At 43.0% G+C, this 16,704-nt stretch overlaps 2 protein-coding genes across 3 annotated transcripts in view; both read left to right on the top strand.

Annotated features, from left to right (window-relative positions):
* The first annotated feature begins 251 nt into the window (after positions 1-251).
* Positions 252-3,599, top strand: arpp19a (cAMP-regulated phosphoprotein 19a). The gene is made up of 3 exons (XM_076287687.1): positions 252-436; positions 2,182-2,289; positions 2,545-3,599. The coding sequence occupies exons 1-3, from the start codon at positions 380-382 to the stop codon at positions 2,713-2,715; spliced, it is 336 nt and encodes a 111-aa protein (XP_076143802.1). The 5' UTR covers positions 252-379; the 3' UTR covers positions 2,716-3,599.
* Positions 3,600-4,554: 955 nt separating this feature from the next.
* myo5aa (myosin VAa) overlaps positions 4,555-16,704 on the top strand; it is a 44,639-nt gene continuing 32,489 nt past the window's right edge. For both annotated transcript variants that reach the window (XM_076287685.1, XM_076287686.1), the window contains exons 1-5: positions 4,555-4,735; positions 14,282-14,392; positions 15,384-15,555; positions 15,746-15,890; positions 16,495-16,651. In XM_076287685.1, coding sequence (XP_076143800.1) covers positions 4,709-4,735; positions 14,282-14,392; positions 15,384-15,555; positions 15,746-15,890; positions 16,495-16,651 — 612 coding nt within the window. In that variant the 5' untranslated portion in view covers positions 4,555-4,708. The remainder of the gene's footprint in view (positions 4,736-14,281; positions 14,393-15,383; positions 15,556-15,745; positions 15,891-16,494; positions 16,652-16,704) is intronic.

The raw sequence follows: 16,704 nt of genomic DNA, 5'->3' as shown, positions 1-16,704 counted from the left end.
TTGAGGTGGAGTATTTAAAAAGTACTAGGAAGCAATGAATATGTCCTACATTATATTTCCACTATGTACGTTGTTTGTCAATTATATAGGCCTATGTTAAATAACTTATGAGGTCATTGCCATGAGAGGTAGTTCTGCACTTGCTCTGCTGTGCCTACTAGCGGCGAGTGGAGTGAGCGTTTGCCGAGCTAGACTAACTTTAATCCATGAGAATGACGTTCTAGATCTAGCCACTAGCCAGCAGCCATGTTTTTGCGGGAGTAGAACCAGAATGTGATTCCTATGGGGGAGGGAGGTCGCCTAATGTTAGCTCTCTTTTACGCCAAATGATTTTGTTTTTGACTCGTCTATTCATATCACTCGGTTAACGTCTAGAAACATGTCGGAAGAAATTGATGAAACACTGACCGGAGAGACGGTGGTCGAGGAGCAGAAAGTAAGACCGTTTTATTGTTTCAGTGACTTCAATCCCTCCTTTTCTAGCTGGTGAGCTACAGTAATCGGCGAGCATTCGCTAGAATCAGTTCACAAGCTAGCATAGTCATGTTAGCCGGTTGTCGTTGTGTGAATCTGACTGCAGGCCGTCATGTAACATGTGATTTTTTAGTTTAGATTACTGTATATATGAATAATTTGTATATCTAAATGATAAGACACTAGAAAGATAAACATATTTTACCATAATTGACCCTCACGTAATGGCTAGCAAGCTTCTAACATTACAGGAGTTGGGTGAATGTCTTGGCTATCCTGCAAACACCATGATAACGTTGGGAATGAACGTAACCTTGCTAGCGAAAAAATAAGTTAAATGTGAAATTGTAGTTTACCTTATTACAGAGGGTAAAATGTCGCTTTCAGACAATAGTAATGTTTTGTTGGTAGTAAAGTTGGCTAATGTCAGCTAACGTTGTCTTGCAATAACTATCGTTATTGCAAACACAACTGGAAAAGTTAGCCATAACAAACGAGCTAGAAGCTAACGTTACCTAACGGTTTGAGCCATAGACTGTACAGTCTTTGGTTTGAGCTGTCATTGCCTCTTGCTAATGGCTAACACTTGTCAGACCAGACAGCTAACGTTAACCTTACTTTTACGTTTTACTAACTTTGGGTTATGGTTATCTTTATTTTTTTATTAAATCAACTGTACATCTAAAGAAAAAAGCTGAATAACTTAGATAGCATAGAAATCAGGCCAGTCAGTGGGACGTTAACATTTGACATCTGACCACCGTTAACGTTAATTTCTTTAGTTAGCAAGCTAACGTTAGCCTGTTTAGCAAGCTAGCATGCCTGGATGTCATTGTCATATGGCTATAATAATCAGGACACCTTTTTCAGTCGTTCATTTTCTTATCCAGTCATCGCCAACTAATGCTAGTAAACACTGTATTGCTTGGAAGATTTTACAGTTTGGTTTGGTTCTTTCCCTGAGCATGTTAGGTGCACCATAACGTCGAATTGTCCCGCGTAACGTTAGCTCAATAGCTAACTTTGTTGTTAACATTTTGTTTGGGTAGATAATTCTTCATAAGTTAACGCTGACGTTACTGAAAATTAAGTAGTAATTAAGTAATTTTGTGCCGATTTGTGAAGCATTTGTTATATTGTTAGTCAACCGGTATTGTGTAACTTAATCTTTCTTGACAGTTAACTAAGTTGATCTTTTAAAAAGTGTTTGTGGCGTTAACGTTGCTGACACCCCAAACTCCTGAGCATAACGTTACAGTCTGCTGTCTTACACACTGCTCCCCAAAAGTTGTTTTGGTGTAGTTTGCATTTAACGTTATGGCCTATAGTCTTACGTTCGGACTAGGCCTAAAATTAGCCTTTTGCCTTTTCCTACCATTTGGGATGCTCATTTATATGTAAGTGACTTAGAGATGTTGATTTGTTGTCTTTCCATTCATTTAGGCTACTATTTACCATACTCGGCTTATCGAAACACCCCTCTGCAGTAACAGTTTCATAAGCATCCATGAACACTCAAACCACGTGGTTAGCCAGAGGCTCTTGAGCCAGGATTTCACATGTTTTAGATCAGCTATTTACACAACAACGAAATCCACTGTGCAGCATTCTTAAGCTGGCCATGAAGCTGTGTCAACTCATCAGTGTCATCTGTGTCTTTGCGTGAGAATGTACTGCAGTCCTCACAGGGCCTGTGTTTGATTACAGACGGCCGCTCCGGAGAAGGCAGAGGAAGCTAAGCTGAAGGCTAGATACCCTCACCTGGGGGCCAAGCCAGGAGGCTCAGACTTCCTTAGGAAGAGACTTCAGAAAGGGGTGAGTCTGCTCAACTTTTCTACTCAGCATTACCATAACATGCCTGAAAGATTAAAGGTATTAGCGATGCTTAAATATTTAGAGAGTATCACAAATGAAGGTTAAGTATAGTGCCTGTTTTGTTTAAATGATGCTCTCTTCGCAGATTCTTTGTGGCGTTGTAGGATTTCCTCCTGACACAGAAGCACAACAGTGGTTTACAAAGTATTGTCAAACTGAACAACACACATTTGTTCTTTCTTCCTCCTTCTGCAGCAAAAGTACTTTGACTCAGGAGACTACAACATGGCCAAAGCCAAGATCAAGAACAAGACGCCACCAATGGCACCCACAGAGAAGGCTGAGATCACAGGGGACCACATCCCCACCCCTCAGGACCTGCCCCACAGAAAACCCTCCCTGGTGGCCAGCAAGCTGGCTGGCTGATTAAGCTCAGCCTCCAGCTCTCCCCTTCCATTTCTCCATGTCTCTCACTTGTTCCATGTAATCACTGTTCAACCTTTTTCTGGTTTCTTTTTGTTGTCGTCTTCTTGTTTTACTGTCTTTCACTGTCATTTGTATCATTGTCCAAATACACTGAAAATAGCATCTCACAGTTGGGCATGGGCTCAGGCTACACTGTCCCACTATGCAGAAGATGTTATTTAATGATGGATGGGGCCACAGTCTTCTGGCCAAGTCAAAAGAAACACAAAGGTTCTCTGGAAAGATATTCTTGTGCCGTAGTTCTTTAACATGAAAGTGTACATAATCACCTAGTGTCAAAACATGGAGGACGTGGAAGAATTTAGCATACTGAACTGAGACAATGTTTGACCTGTCAATCATTCAAAACTCTTTTAGGTCCATCATGCAACTAGGCAACATGCTTGAATGATTTATATGTATCCCCTGAGAATGTCCTCCGTGTGATGTCATGTGTATGCTCTTTTTTTTTTTTTTTTTAAAGACATTTATGGTTGATGACGACAAATGGACTGCACTGCTACTGCTGGAGTCATGTATATGAGAAAAAACCCAGCTTGCATGATTAACGGTTGTGAACGGCCTGCCCTTTGCTTGCCTCTCTGCTTTGGCTCTGGAAAGGCCTTTAACAGCTTTAGTGGCGATACTATGTTTGGGCAGTTCTGCTCCAGCCCTCAGAATACTCCAAAAATATGTACAGTTCTACTGGGATGTTTACTGAAGGGTTTTGAAGGGTTTTTAGTTGGCCCAAAAGACTAAACAGAAATGGCTGGAAGTATGCATGTGCATTGACAGCAGTCACTTTTGTGCCATTTTGTTTTGTAAATAAAATAGTTTTGCACAAATATTTGCTCTCTTTTTATTTACTAACTGTATATTATTACATTTTGTTTTTGAGTGTGTGCTTGCCGTGACAAAAAAGTTTTATCCCAGGTAATTTATAGGGTACTATATTGACTTTTTAACTCTGAAACCTGTGCAGAATGTTTGTGCACAGGTTTACCCAACTTTGAACAACAGTTGCAATCATTCTGTCCAAAGAACAACAGTTTGGGGAAATAACAGATTATTAGCCCATCTACTGTTTTTTGTTATTTGTTTTGTTATTATTTTAGGATAGCTGTAGATGATATTCTTATTTGAGGTTACAAATTGGTTCAATTCAACTTCACATTTCTCAAGATGTTCTCAAGGTCCTGTACAGTATAGATCAAATGGTTTCTAGTGGATTAATGTCCTATATATGGACATTATTTCGAATATGAAATGTCTGTCAGACAAACATTTTGTTTTTTTCCCAATATTGAATCAATGTAGGCAAGTAGGTTTGCAATGCAATGTAAACACGTTCTTGATTTTCTTGTAGCTTAAGTCTCAAAGTGCTACTATGTGTAGGCTTGTGGTCATTGCTGATATGAATGGTCAGGCATTTGGGTCTTTTATGAGGCAGTACAGTAAAATATTTTGTATTTTTCAGTGAGTTTTTTTACCTTCACTGGAGCTTACATCGGTCATCTGGTATAGTAGGGTATAGAAGGGTGTGCTGATATTTTAATAAATATTATAAAAGTAACAACATGTGTTATAATTATTATTATTTGTATTGTCCACATGTATAGTTTTATTGTGGAGGGGTTCATTGTAAAGGTGTAAATGCGATGATGAACAAAAGATGATAACAATTATGCCACAGGGTGGCAGGCTATCTCCATTTTCTGAAGTTAGGCAAGGGCAAGCCGCGTAGCCTGCTACTGATTCATTTCATCGTTCACTCCCAGAATGCACAGAGGGAAGCCAAAATAGGGAGATTTTTAGGTGTCATGACGCTAGGCTCTCGCGTCTAAATAATACAAATAAAACATTGCTATCAGTGGGGATTAAAGCGCTCTCGGTAAAGAGAAGATCATACTGATGTCTAGCTAACCGAGATTGGAGAAAGGATATTCCGACCATCATGGCAGCGTCAGAGCTCTACACAAAGGTATAACGTCAATATTGATTTCTGTAGGCTACATTTCGTCCCTCTTCCTTAATGTCAATCTTATTTAGGCTGGAATTAGTTTGGTAGTCTAATGCATGCTGTTGACTGTGTTGTGTAGCACGTACATCTAGAATGGCTTGAGGATTTTGACGTGAGGGATCATTGTGGCCATCGTAAGGGTAAAATGAATGAATGGCCATCTACTCATAAATAGCCTAACCGTGATTTTGTGAATTTCATATCACTGGCAGTATAGGCTGTGCACAAACCGACATCCCAGAAGGTCTTTCACCTCTCTCTCTTACCTTTGTGTTCCATGGTCCCTTGATCATTTTACAAACTGGGGACACTAACAACATAGCCTACAACAATTTACCCTTCAAAAAAACACAAGGTGTTTTCCAAATTACTGATAGCTCTTGGAAAGTCAAATGTTTTGTTTGGATGTGCGTGGTCTAATGGAATGAGAATGCGCTATCGGTTTTCATGTAGCCTACTGAAGAAAATAGACTACCAATAGAGATGCTTTGTCGTCATCGCGCTTTTGGCTGTTGGCTAATGATTTGACATTCTTTGGTTAGAAATGCATCGAAATAGTTTTAGCATAGTGAGCGTTTAAACGAGATTGTGTAGACTATTAAAAATGTTTCTGTTGGAAATGGTGATGATCAAAGGGATGTGTCCGGTGTGGGTAGCGCTGTGATGCTGCGACTTTGACATCACCGTCTGACGCCATTAGTGCTTGTTTTGAGTTTATTGCTAGGCCTGCGGACCATTTGGTTGTTGCGTTACAAGACTAGGCGTGTCATTTCTTAATCAAATAGGCCCAGAGCTAATGGTTGTTCAGATATTGCAAGTATGGCCTATAATAATCAGTGTTTTAGATTATTGCATTTCTGTTAGGCTATGTAAGGCTTTGCTATCAGGTTCATATTGTCATTGAAGATGGAAGGGTATGACTACACTAGAATGATGTCGATGATGTCTGTAGGGTAGCCTATCCATATCATATTGATAAATAGGCTATCCGTTGTGTGAAAATGTCACCATTTTCGGTATCAGGGCTTGAGAAAAGGCATGATGGGCCTATAGCCTACTAACAAAGCCCTTCACAGGCCATCATACATCATTGGAAGCATTTTGTATAGAGCAGAGAGCATAGCCTAATTGTTGTGTTTATGAGGACATAAGCTGGAGATATGACTTAAGGCTACATTACATTTAGGCCTACCTATTATCCTAAAGGTTGAGAGGAAATATCAAGAAAGGACTGATTGAGATTTCAGTTTGTCGTTGTAAGATAGGTAGGCCTATGTCACCATAGGACAGTTTTTTTGTGATTGGTTTTGATATTGTTACACAGGCAGTGTATGAAATAGTCGAACAGGGAAAACATTTTTTTCCTGCAATGTTTTGCTACAGTTTGATCAGAAAACTGATGAGCTGTGCACAAGACAAGTTGCAGATAAGAGTTCTCTCTCTTCCTTTTCACAACTTTTGAATCAGAGATTATAATTGAAATTAAATTAAATACAAGCTTAATAGCATCCTTATATCATATGATATCATACGAATGCTATTAAGCTTTTAATATTTCACGGATCATGACATTTTATGTAGTCTTTCCAATTTTACCAGAATTTCAGAAGGCCAGCTGACAAGCTCCTCTGGTCTCAACCCCCCCTGTAAGAGCAGTTCACAAATCTTCCTGAGCTGTGGATGGTTCCCTGAGAACACTCAGCTCTTTGTGTCTCTGTCTGCGACAAATAGAATTACATTTATAGGGTGTAGACACATTACCTAAGTGAGAGCATTGCATTGTGCCTCTGACCTCTGTTTCTTTCATTCCTCTGGGAGTGAGCTCAGTACCCGCTCCAGTTGGGCTGTCCACCTTCAGCAGTGTCCACTGGTTCTTCTGATAGAAGGCAAATTGGTTGCACTATAGTTCCAAAAAGTAGATTTGGGTTTGTCCCACCTCCAAACTGTCAGAAATCCTTCATTTGCCAAAATAGTTGAAATAGGATTTCATCTTTACTTGCTGGACCTGATTATCTGAAGATGAGTGAGATGTAATCCATATGTGTGTTGTTTGCACCAATTTGTGGTGGAAGCGGTTTCACCATGTTGCATAGTTGCTTGTTTTTTGTCTCAATACTGATTGAGGGCATGTGCATTAGATTACCTTGAATTAGGTGACAAGTCACGACGAGTCCTTGGGAAAAAGTGGGCTGTAACGGCCACTACCAGTTGGACTGTTGTGCAGGTAGCCTCTGGGAGCCCGGAAAGTTCTTTTTATGTAATTTTGTAGTTTAGTAACTTTTATAATAATATTTATAATAATAATAATATTTTTTTTCTGAAATTGACAGATTTGAAAATCATTTCAGCATAGATTGTCTGTGTGGAGCTCGGATTTATCCCATGAGTGACCAACTCATTGCATTTTGTTTTTAAACTTTATTGCCATTTTTTTAGATTGTAAAACAAATCTTTCATTCATCAATTCATGTGATCTACTGAAGGCTCTGCCTCATTTGGCAAAGGTTAAAGTACGAATGGTTGATGAAGAACAGTGAGCATTGTTCAACGGCAGCAGCAGCAGCAGCAGCACAAGTATATAGCTGTACATGCAGAAGGAGAGGACAAGGGACCACGCCGGGATCATGTTGTAGAAGCTATGGCCACATACCAGTCGCTTGGTCATTTGCTTTGATTAGTGTATGGTGGCGTCATTCAACCGTAGAAGAAGTAGGAAGCGCAAGGCTCTTCCATCTCACAGTATGAAATAGGACATTTGATATGGTGTCAAGATGAATCAGGAGTTGGATTTTATGTGCGTGAAAGTAAGTTGATTTTTTCTTTGTCTCTATCAGCTGCCTGTATTGTTTCAACGGTGACAGAATTTTGTATCATTAGCATTAGTATACCTTTCTATGAGCTACTTAAGTTCTGAGCTAACTGAAAATAATTGGTAGAGAAAGTTACATTGAGTCACAATTATTTACTTTTGGATGGGCATTTTACTCTCCTTCTCTACACAGACTGTATGGAGAAGTGAGAGTGAGAAAAAATGATGATATGGTCCATCCAAGCCGATCATTCTTCATGACAGAAGAAGTATGAAATGAAAGGTGTGGAATGAAATAGCATCCACTGTTAAGGATTGATGAAACAGGAAGGTCCAGAGTGGGGCATCCTCCAAGTAAAAAATGAGATGATTAATTGTAAGACGTTATAATTTAGTTCATGGTATCTTTTAATGAGCACCATTGTAGCCTGTATGACCAGCAGGAACAAAAATCTTCTCACTGTCATTCATGATGTATCTTGCCAACTCATTGCTAGCTGATTCAATTAAAGCCAGTTAAGCATCATCAGGTTGGGAAGGCAGCCTGAGCCAGTGTGTCATTACCTTGGCATCTGAAGGCACCCCGGCAGGGTGCACTTTTTCTCTGTCTAAAGGGAGCTTTCTCTGTCTGAACTAAGGTAGTTAGCTGGCTAGCAGACCTCTGTCGTCATGGACTCGTGTCTGGCCGATGAGAGGCGAGCTCGCAGGGCGGAGGCCCTATCTCTGGGACGGAGGGTCAAGCAGGAAAGCAGCAGATTCTCACATGAGCGTCCGTCATGTGATGTGCTGTTTGGAGTTAGTGTTAGATTAGTTCTGCTCCCAGACGCTGAGCTCATACCACAGACACCCGGCTGGCCGGCGTTCTGCCATCACACAGGACTGTCAACAGCCACATTGTTGGCATCAGTGTCTGATATATATCGGTGACTATATGGCTGTGTCATGGGAATGTGACTTTATTTTTCATACAATGTCGCTTTTAATGGCCAGTCTTCAAGAATTTTTTGAAAGGTTTGCTGTTACTGCTACTGGATTTTACATTAGGACCACTACCTAAGAAAACCATTCTAGTTTACTCTAGTCTCTCTCCTTCATGTTTAGCAGCAAGCCCTAATATTACTTAAGTCTCTAAACCTTCTCTGATTGTTATCCCATCATTCAGAAACATAGGCCTAGGGGCTGCGCCAAAGAAAGAAAACAAGCTCCGACTTTTGAAGTGAAAGCAGAGAGACTTAGAGGGTTAATTCGATAATCTCCTGTTGGCTGTGAACCGATTTGCCAAATGCTGCCACTTCCACCCCCCACCCCCCACACCCGCACCCCACCCCTATGTCAGAACCCCCTGTAGCTTGTCTTTCTCTCTGGACGTGTGCTAATGTGACTCTCAGACTCCATCTCACAGCTCAGCACAGCGCCTTATAAGCCAGGTTGGAACAGGAAGGTGAAGACGACTGCTGGACATACAGAGTGAATAGGCTGTGAATGATGACACATCTCAAAACCTCAAAGGCCAAAGGACCTTCTTAGAAGTACAGTAAGGATGAGTAACAGCTGTGAAAGTATCTTTGACTATTTCCCCAGACCATTTCCTGTCTCTCATGAGAGGCTCTGTTTACTCATCAGCTGAAACAATTAATATCCATCAGTACCATGCAGCTATGATTACTCTAACAGTATTGAACAGAATCATGTAAAGTGGGAATACTTACTGAACTCATCACACACACACACACAGAGTGCTTAAACTAAGTGGAGATGGCCATATGTTTTTGGAGGCCAAAGGCTTTTGTAATAGAGCAGAGGTGTAGTTCACTGGGCAGGGATTAGTCCGAGTAAGCCTGGGTAATTCCTGCTCTTGATCTGTAGACTTGAGAGGTTCTATCCGTGGATAATTTACACCACTTGAACAGTTGCCTTGTATATCTACCTCCTTCCTGTGAGTGGTGTCCTCCAAAAAAAAAAAACAGAAAGCAGAAACCTTTATGCGTCATGTTGGTTTTACGCCACTTAGTTATTCCACCAGAGATGGCAGTTTGTGTGCATGTGAACACTGCATGTGTGCGCTGGTTATAAGTGTCCAGGTTTGCACAGGCCACTCAGGAATGCCCGTTTAGAGGAGAGAGAAGAGACCTAATGCCTGTGTGTGTGTCTGCACCATTCTGTGCTGGGATGCTGAGCAATGGAGATCCAGTAGAGTGGGTGTCCATGTGGGGAGCAGGAGTCGGGATGCGGCGCTAAGTGGAAAAGCCTTCTCTTAATCACTAGTCCAGGAAGGTCAAAAGGTCAGGAGGCCGTAGTAGAATCCTCCATCAGATCTTCCTCCTCAGCAGGCACTGCAGTGCTGCGGTCAGTTTCACTGCCCACAGCACCTCTCTCACTGATGATGAGGGGTGTGTCTGTAAACAAGTCCTCCGATTTCTGTATACTCAATCACTCTTCAAAAGACCCCAAATGAGACCTTCACTCAATACACATCTGTTGAAGGATGAGATGCACATGTATGAAGGACACATCTGTTGAAGGCTATGTACTGTAGACTTACTACAGAAGTGTGTTGGAGTTGAAATCTAAAACTAATGTAGTTTCTCACTGTCAGTAGCCTCTAATGTTCAATATTAGTGTACATTGTAGAGTTTATTAATGTCTATGTGTTAACATAGTACTTATCAAAAATAAGTAGCACAGTTTTTAGATTTTTAGATTTTATCATCATGTATAATTGTGATCATTACAACTCGTATCTGGAAATTATGTTGGTCAGCTGATGATGAAGTAATCATTCTGCAATTTTATGTTTGACAGAATGTTGGCCTATATTTACAATACCCAATACTTAAGTTATGCGAATCTTGTACTTTTCCACCCAGAGGTAATAGTGTAGTTGTTTCGCTAATATGCTTTCTTGTGCCAAAAGCTTGGGGAACTGATTTACTCTGCATTTTCAGCTCACTTGGCATCTCCTAGGAAATCATGACAAACACACAGAGCGTCTGTTTCTGTGCTGCTTTTACCCCTTTGTTGGCACCAAATGCATGAGTGCATCTGAATAGACCTGCACACGGCTATGTTTGTGAGGATGCATCCTACTGTACAGGCACGTGTACACAGAATGTGTCAATGGGGATCGGGTAATATTTTTACCATGGTGTGAGAGGGAGAAGGAAAAGAGAGAGAGAGAGCGAGAGAGAGAGAGCAAGTTGTATGTGACCGTGTGTATGTGAGTGTTAGAGAGGATCAGGAAGTGTTCGCAGCAGTGATAGTTGCTGCCTCTGTGGGTGTGATGCTGCTCATGTCGAGCTGCTATTTTTACCAGCAGCCTCTTTGCTCCTCCTGCTCTGTTGCTAGGAGCCAAGGTTCTGGGATGGGACCTCTCTGGGGAGGAAGGTGTTAAACACCCAGCTCGACTCACAGCTCTCTATTTGTCAAGAACAAACGTGGGAAGCTAGGTGGATACACATTTTATGATAAGCTAATTTGTCTCTTTTGTCTGAGAGCGTAGTTTCACTTCTTTGGCAGCGTTGCCATGGCAACATTTTAATTATTTATTTTCCTAATTGGTTTTACTAAAGTGTTATTCTCTCCTCAGTGCACAAAATAAGGACTCCATGCCTTTGTGTTGGGTGCCAGGGGCAGGTGGTAATTTAATAAGTTGTAGTAGGCGCATGGAAATAGTTTGCTTTCTGGGAAGCGAGGCTAGGGCTTCACTGAAGGATGTGAAATGGGTTCTTGTGCACTCTATTACTGAGAGCATCATTCAAAACTCTACAATGAGTATGTCCTCCAGAGATACTGTAGTCTACCAGTTTTGACCAAGCACCTTACGTCAGGGGTTTTCAACTGATTGTGAACCAGGGACCACCATTCTGACTAATTACGCAACCCCAGGAGCACCACTGAATAAAAATACTGATTCCACCATTGAAACTATATCACTGAATCCATGGTCACGGACCACTACCAAAGTCCTCACGGACCACAAGTGGGCCGCGGACCACTAGTTGAAAACCCCTGCCTTACGGCATAGGGGTTGTACTGTCTCACTCATCTCAGAGTGAGACAGTGTGATAAGGAGGTGGTTTCCCAGTGCTCGTACGGTGCTGCACTGGCCTTCACCACCCCAAGGCCTCCTCATGTTCTTCGCCTCACCCTCCTGTAACACCCCCATAGTCATCTGTCACAAGCTGGCCTGTTCGCTAGGCTGTCTCCATGGTGACAGTGCTGTTTTAATAAAGGGGGAGGGTGGTTCAGACCTCTCTCTGTCGAGTAAAAGCGCTGTGACGCTGTTTAGTGAACACTGTATGCACCACTTCTCTTGATCTGATCCCAGTCCCCAAGAGCCGCAGCTCCTGCTAACGCTTGTGCTGCTCTGAGCTCCATTCACATTTATGAGACACGGCTGTGTGAAGCAGTGCGCTTTCCTGGAAGTGCAGGCCTAGACTCTCCTTATGTTGGGGGGGGGGGGGGGGTGAGTCATAGGAGTATGACGGCATTGAGGGAAAATTGGGCCACCTCCCAGATTTACCCTCAATCGGCACACAACCACCAGCCTGCTCGGACACAGCACGCTGAGACAGACAAAATAGCTGGGAAAAGTCAGTCATTTTGTTGTGATGCATATTTCAGTCACAGCACAAGACCCAGACTTTTACAGCCTGCCGTGCACAACAAAGAACACTATTGAAACAAGAGGCAAATACACAGATCATTTGGCTGGTGAAAATCCTGTGATTCCTAATGTCATTGCTGATTTGACCTCTTTTATTGCAGCTCAGCCCAGCAGCTGTTAGCTTAGCAACCTTGGCTACAGACAGCTGACCAGTGCGGTGCGAGCTAGTGGAACACATGGGCATCCAGCTGTTCAGCTCAACCAATCAACATCTTGGACTCCTATGTTACCTCAGCAGGATGAGCAGAAATGCTGAAATGGCAGCTTATCTGCCCAAGGACTGAACAGCAAAGTCGGCAGAGTCCAGTTGCTCTTTCTCACTCAATGGCGATACTTCATTTGTTTGTTTTCTAACGGGTCTACAACCATTCAAAAACCACTGAACACAGCAGTGAGGCACATTAGTGGCGATATGAGGCTTGTCACTTAAAAACATCTCGCCGCTGGTGTGTTTGGACAAGTGACAGAAAGTGTCGCTGCAGTCATGTCGGTGCCTCTGTGTGGTGCGCTGAAGGCCCACATGTCTCCTCCATGCCGACATTCATGTGATTTTGTATTTTGCTCCAGTGGGGCCCCACTGAGCTCTACCCTGCTGTGTGATTAACATCTACTGCACTGCACTATCAACCGTCTCTGTCTTTACTTGCCCAGACCAGCTCAGCATAAATTGTACGTTCTGATGGAACTCTGTGTGTAAAAATTCAAACGTTTTTATTTCCTTCTGTTCCTGTAAATGCAGCAGATATAGAGGAGGATCGCCAAGCTCAGCTCACCAATTTCTCCCTAAAGAATAATCCTCCCACAGTTGTTCGCAATCCCTGAATCCCATGCTTTATATTCTTGAAGCACACAAAAGAGATCTCATAACAGTGGACCAGTCGTCATACGCATTCTGGTTTGTCCTCAAGCACATTGTTCTGGCCTGTGTTGTCAGTGATGGCCTGGGCATGGGTGTCAGGGAGATGACCTTGTAACTTCTGAGGTTTCAGTTTGTTGGGCAGTTAAGGGCAGTGGTAATGTCTGTGGCCATGGCAGCAGTCAGACAGTCAGCTTCTTGGGCTCTCTTTGTGAGGTTTCTGGATTCTTCTGTCATGTGACCAGACAGTTGGAGTCGGTGTTTTTCACATGCTTCCGTATCAGCTGACCCCCCGCCCCCCCCCTCCCAGACGATTCTCAGACCACCACAGACTCTTAACCCTTAAACAACAAGGAGAAGCACTGATGTATTTTGCTTGACCATAAAAGGGTAAAATGTCAATCATTCACTCTCTCTGTCTGCTGTCTTTCTCTAATAAGGAGACTGATGGTCAGATGGCGCTCACACGTCAAATTTTCACACCACAGCATCTCACCCTTTTGACCTGTCATTTGAGTGTCACTGCGGTATGGATGAGGGATGTCAGAGACTCATAAACCTTTCAGATCTCTTCAATCATATACTGAATGGGTCCAGAATGAACTCAAATTTTTGAAGAATTGGTTATGGGAGCTGCGTATGCTTGCGCTTGTGTGTGAGTTGTGTGTTCTCTGCTCTACCATCTTAAAGGTGTGTTCTTTCTTCTGTGCTCGTGTGTGTTGGTGAATAGTGTTATGTTAGTGCCATAAAAGGCAATGTCACTCTGACTTCTTAAAGAATGAAGCAGTCAGCTTGGAAGTCAAGGTGTCTGAATAGCGCAAAATAATTCATTGCCAAGCCAAATTTTGATTTATTAAAATCTCATGGTTTAAAAACATGGTTAGGGGAGCTGTTTATGTGTATGTTTGTGTGTTTTCATTTGACCAAGTTACTTCTACCTGAAATGACATCAAAAGGATGAGACAAAAGACTGTGCTAGAAATGTAGATGAACAAAATGGATTTCTTGGTTCTTTTCATCAAATTCAAAATCATTTCCAATTACAACTTTGCACAGGCTTTGCTCATGTTTGTTGTCTTCTTCTTCACCCTCTTTGTAAACGTTAACTCATCATCACTCGGTCTCAGAGTCATGCTGCTGATGCACCCCTGCTGATCTGTCCATCTCTCCCACCAGTTTGCTCGGGTGTGGATCCCTGATGCAGAGGAAGTGTGGAAGTCGGCCGAGCTGGTGAAGGACTATAACCAGGGAGACGGAGTGCTGCAGCTACAGCTGGAGGATGGAGAGGTGAGTGGAGAGGAGGGAGTGTGTCACCATAACACCACTACTCTACCTGCTTTAGCTAATTATGTAGCCAGTACGTTTCTATGCCCCTATGGGCAGATACTTATAAATCTACATCTGAAATGTAAATATCCCATTGAAGTTACATAGGTATAACCTAGCTCTGGAATGTAAACCTATGGTAGGTCTACAGGTATCAATGCTGAAGTAGTGTAAAGAGAAAAGCAACATTGTTGAATGCTATTTCTAATTCTGCCCACGTGCTCATAGTCAGCTAATGCTTTTAGACTTCAGTATGCACCCACTAATCCATATTGTTTATGATTCTTGGTTAATCTTGATGGCACTCTGCCTTAATGAAACTGTGTCTAAATGGAATTACTTGCACACATGTTTAGAGTTGAGCCAGGGAGAATCGCTGCTCCAGCGATTCATGGAGCACTGTGTACTCCATGAATAGTTCTTTTCAGTGAGGCCTGGAGCCTAGAGCAAGGCTGTCCTGGCAGACCCGCAGACTTTGGGGCAGATGCATGGAGCATTTCCTGTGCTGCTCTGACGTTGGGCCTTGGCTTGACCGCAGCTCTGAGTGGCTCAGCTGTAGGTGGCTCAGGCCGGCCCGGCTGTCCACTCCAGAGCGGCCAGGCACAGCGGGAAAAGCATATGTCCATAATAATGCTTCACTGAGAGTTGGAACCTTATTCTCTTTATGTCCAAGTTACTGCCACGTGCCTGTTGTGGCCCTTTACATCTTCTGTCACTGACAGCAACTGAAGAAACTGGTGATGGATTGGAACTCCTGCCATCTGTTGCTAATGATGGATGTAATACTGTTGCAGGAAGTGAAAGTATGAGCACAGGGAGGAAGTAATATTTTCTGAGTTCCCAAATGTTGAAAGTCTGAATTGTTCTTGAAGACTTGTATTAAAGAGATGCCAAGAAGAATGAGCATGAAAGGAAGCCATTTTTGACTGTGTTTTTGTTGCATCCATCATAGGAAATTGAACACAAATTGGACCCCAAGACCAAGAACCTTCCACACCTGCGAAACCCTGACATCTTGGTGGGAGAGAATGATCTCACGGCGCTCAGCTACCTGCACGAGCCCGCCGTGCTGCACAACCTTAAAGTGCGCTTCATCGACTCCAAGCTCATCTACACCTACTGCGGTAAGGGCCCCCCGCCCCTGCCAGGGCCTGTTAGTGTTCATATTACACTGACCACCACCCCCCCCCCCCTGGAATGCCAAACACTGTGGTGCCTGGACCCATTTCAGACCTTATGAGACATGTTGTGCAGCATATGAAGATGTCATGCCATGTTTTAATAATATCGTGATGCCCTTTCTCTCATTTCCAGGTATTGTCCTGGTGGCCATCAACCCCTATGAGAATCTGCCCATCTATGGATCAGATATCATTAATGCCTACAGTGGTCAGAACATGGGGGACATGGATCCACATATATTCGCTGTTGCAGAGGAGGCATATAAGCAGATGGCGAGGTGAATTTCCATTCGTTTGTTTTCTCTGTATTAATCTCTCCATTCTTCATGCTCCTCTCTGTACAGTCACACTGGCGACCGTCATTCCAAGGAAGGTTTGTAGGTCATCACAATATCAGCTCTGCAGCAAACCAGAAATAGCAGCCTCTCTCTCTTGCTCTCTCCCTCTCCCACTGCCTCTCTCTCTCTCTCTCTCTCTGTCTCTCTCTCTCTCGCACCCTTTCTCTCTCTCTGTCTCTGCCTCTCATTCTCTCTCTCTGTTACTCAACATCACTCATACTCTCACATAGCAGGAGACAGCTGTTGATCTTGGAGAAATCAGAGATGTGTCATTTCTGTTTCGTTCCTTGGCACAGTTTGTCCCCCCCAGGTGCCGGTGTTTAGACTGACTCCAGTAGAGGGGCTATGCTTCCCTAGTGGACCCTATGACACACATATCCCTTAAAGCAGAGGCATTTCACTGGTGTTCTTCTCTTATCTGATTATCCCAAAATAAAAGCTCCATTCTTGGATTAAATTAGCCACTCTAAGTGTACCTCTTTATCATGTCTGTACCTGTTTGTGGAGAGTTACAAGCCCATGTTGTTTTCCTTTGATCCTTCAGAGATGAGCGGAATCAGTCCATCATTGTGAGCGGGGAGTCCGGCGCTGGTAAGACGGTCTCTGCCAAATATGCCATGCGGTACTTCGCCACGGTCAGTGGCTCAGCCAGCGAGGCCAATGTGGAGGAGAAGGTGTTGGCCTCCAATCCCATCATGGAGGTGAGCGCTTATGTGACGTCCGTCTCTACACCTCTCGGTCTTCTACTCTTGGC

The sequence above is a fragment of the Alosa pseudoharengus genome, unplaced genomic scaffold, assembly GCF_046254945.1.
Source record: "Alosa pseudoharengus isolate Yale_2024_CS ecotype anadromous, Long Island Sound unplaced genomic scaffold, YU_APseudo_1.1 YU_APseudo_1.1_scf_16, whole genome shotgun sequence".
Taxonomy (NCBI): Eukaryota; Metazoa; Chordata; class Actinopteri; order Clupeiformes; family Clupeidae; genus Alosa; species Alosa pseudoharengus.
This window is presented reverse-complemented; position numbering and strand designations above follow the sequence as displayed.

Coding starts and splice junctions, on each gene's coding strand:
- arpp19a (XM_076287687.1), top strand. CDS start 380: ATGTCGGAAGAAATTGATGAAACACTGACCGGAGAGACGGTGGTCGAG. Junction 437..2,181: donor CGGTGGTCGAGGAGCAGAAA/GTAAGACCGTTT, acceptor GTTTGATTACAG/ACGGCCGCTCCGGAGAAGGC. Junction 2,290..2,544: donor GGAAGAGACTTCAGAAAGGG/GTGAGTCTGCTC, acceptor CTCCTTCTGCAG/CAAAAGTACTTTGACTCAGG.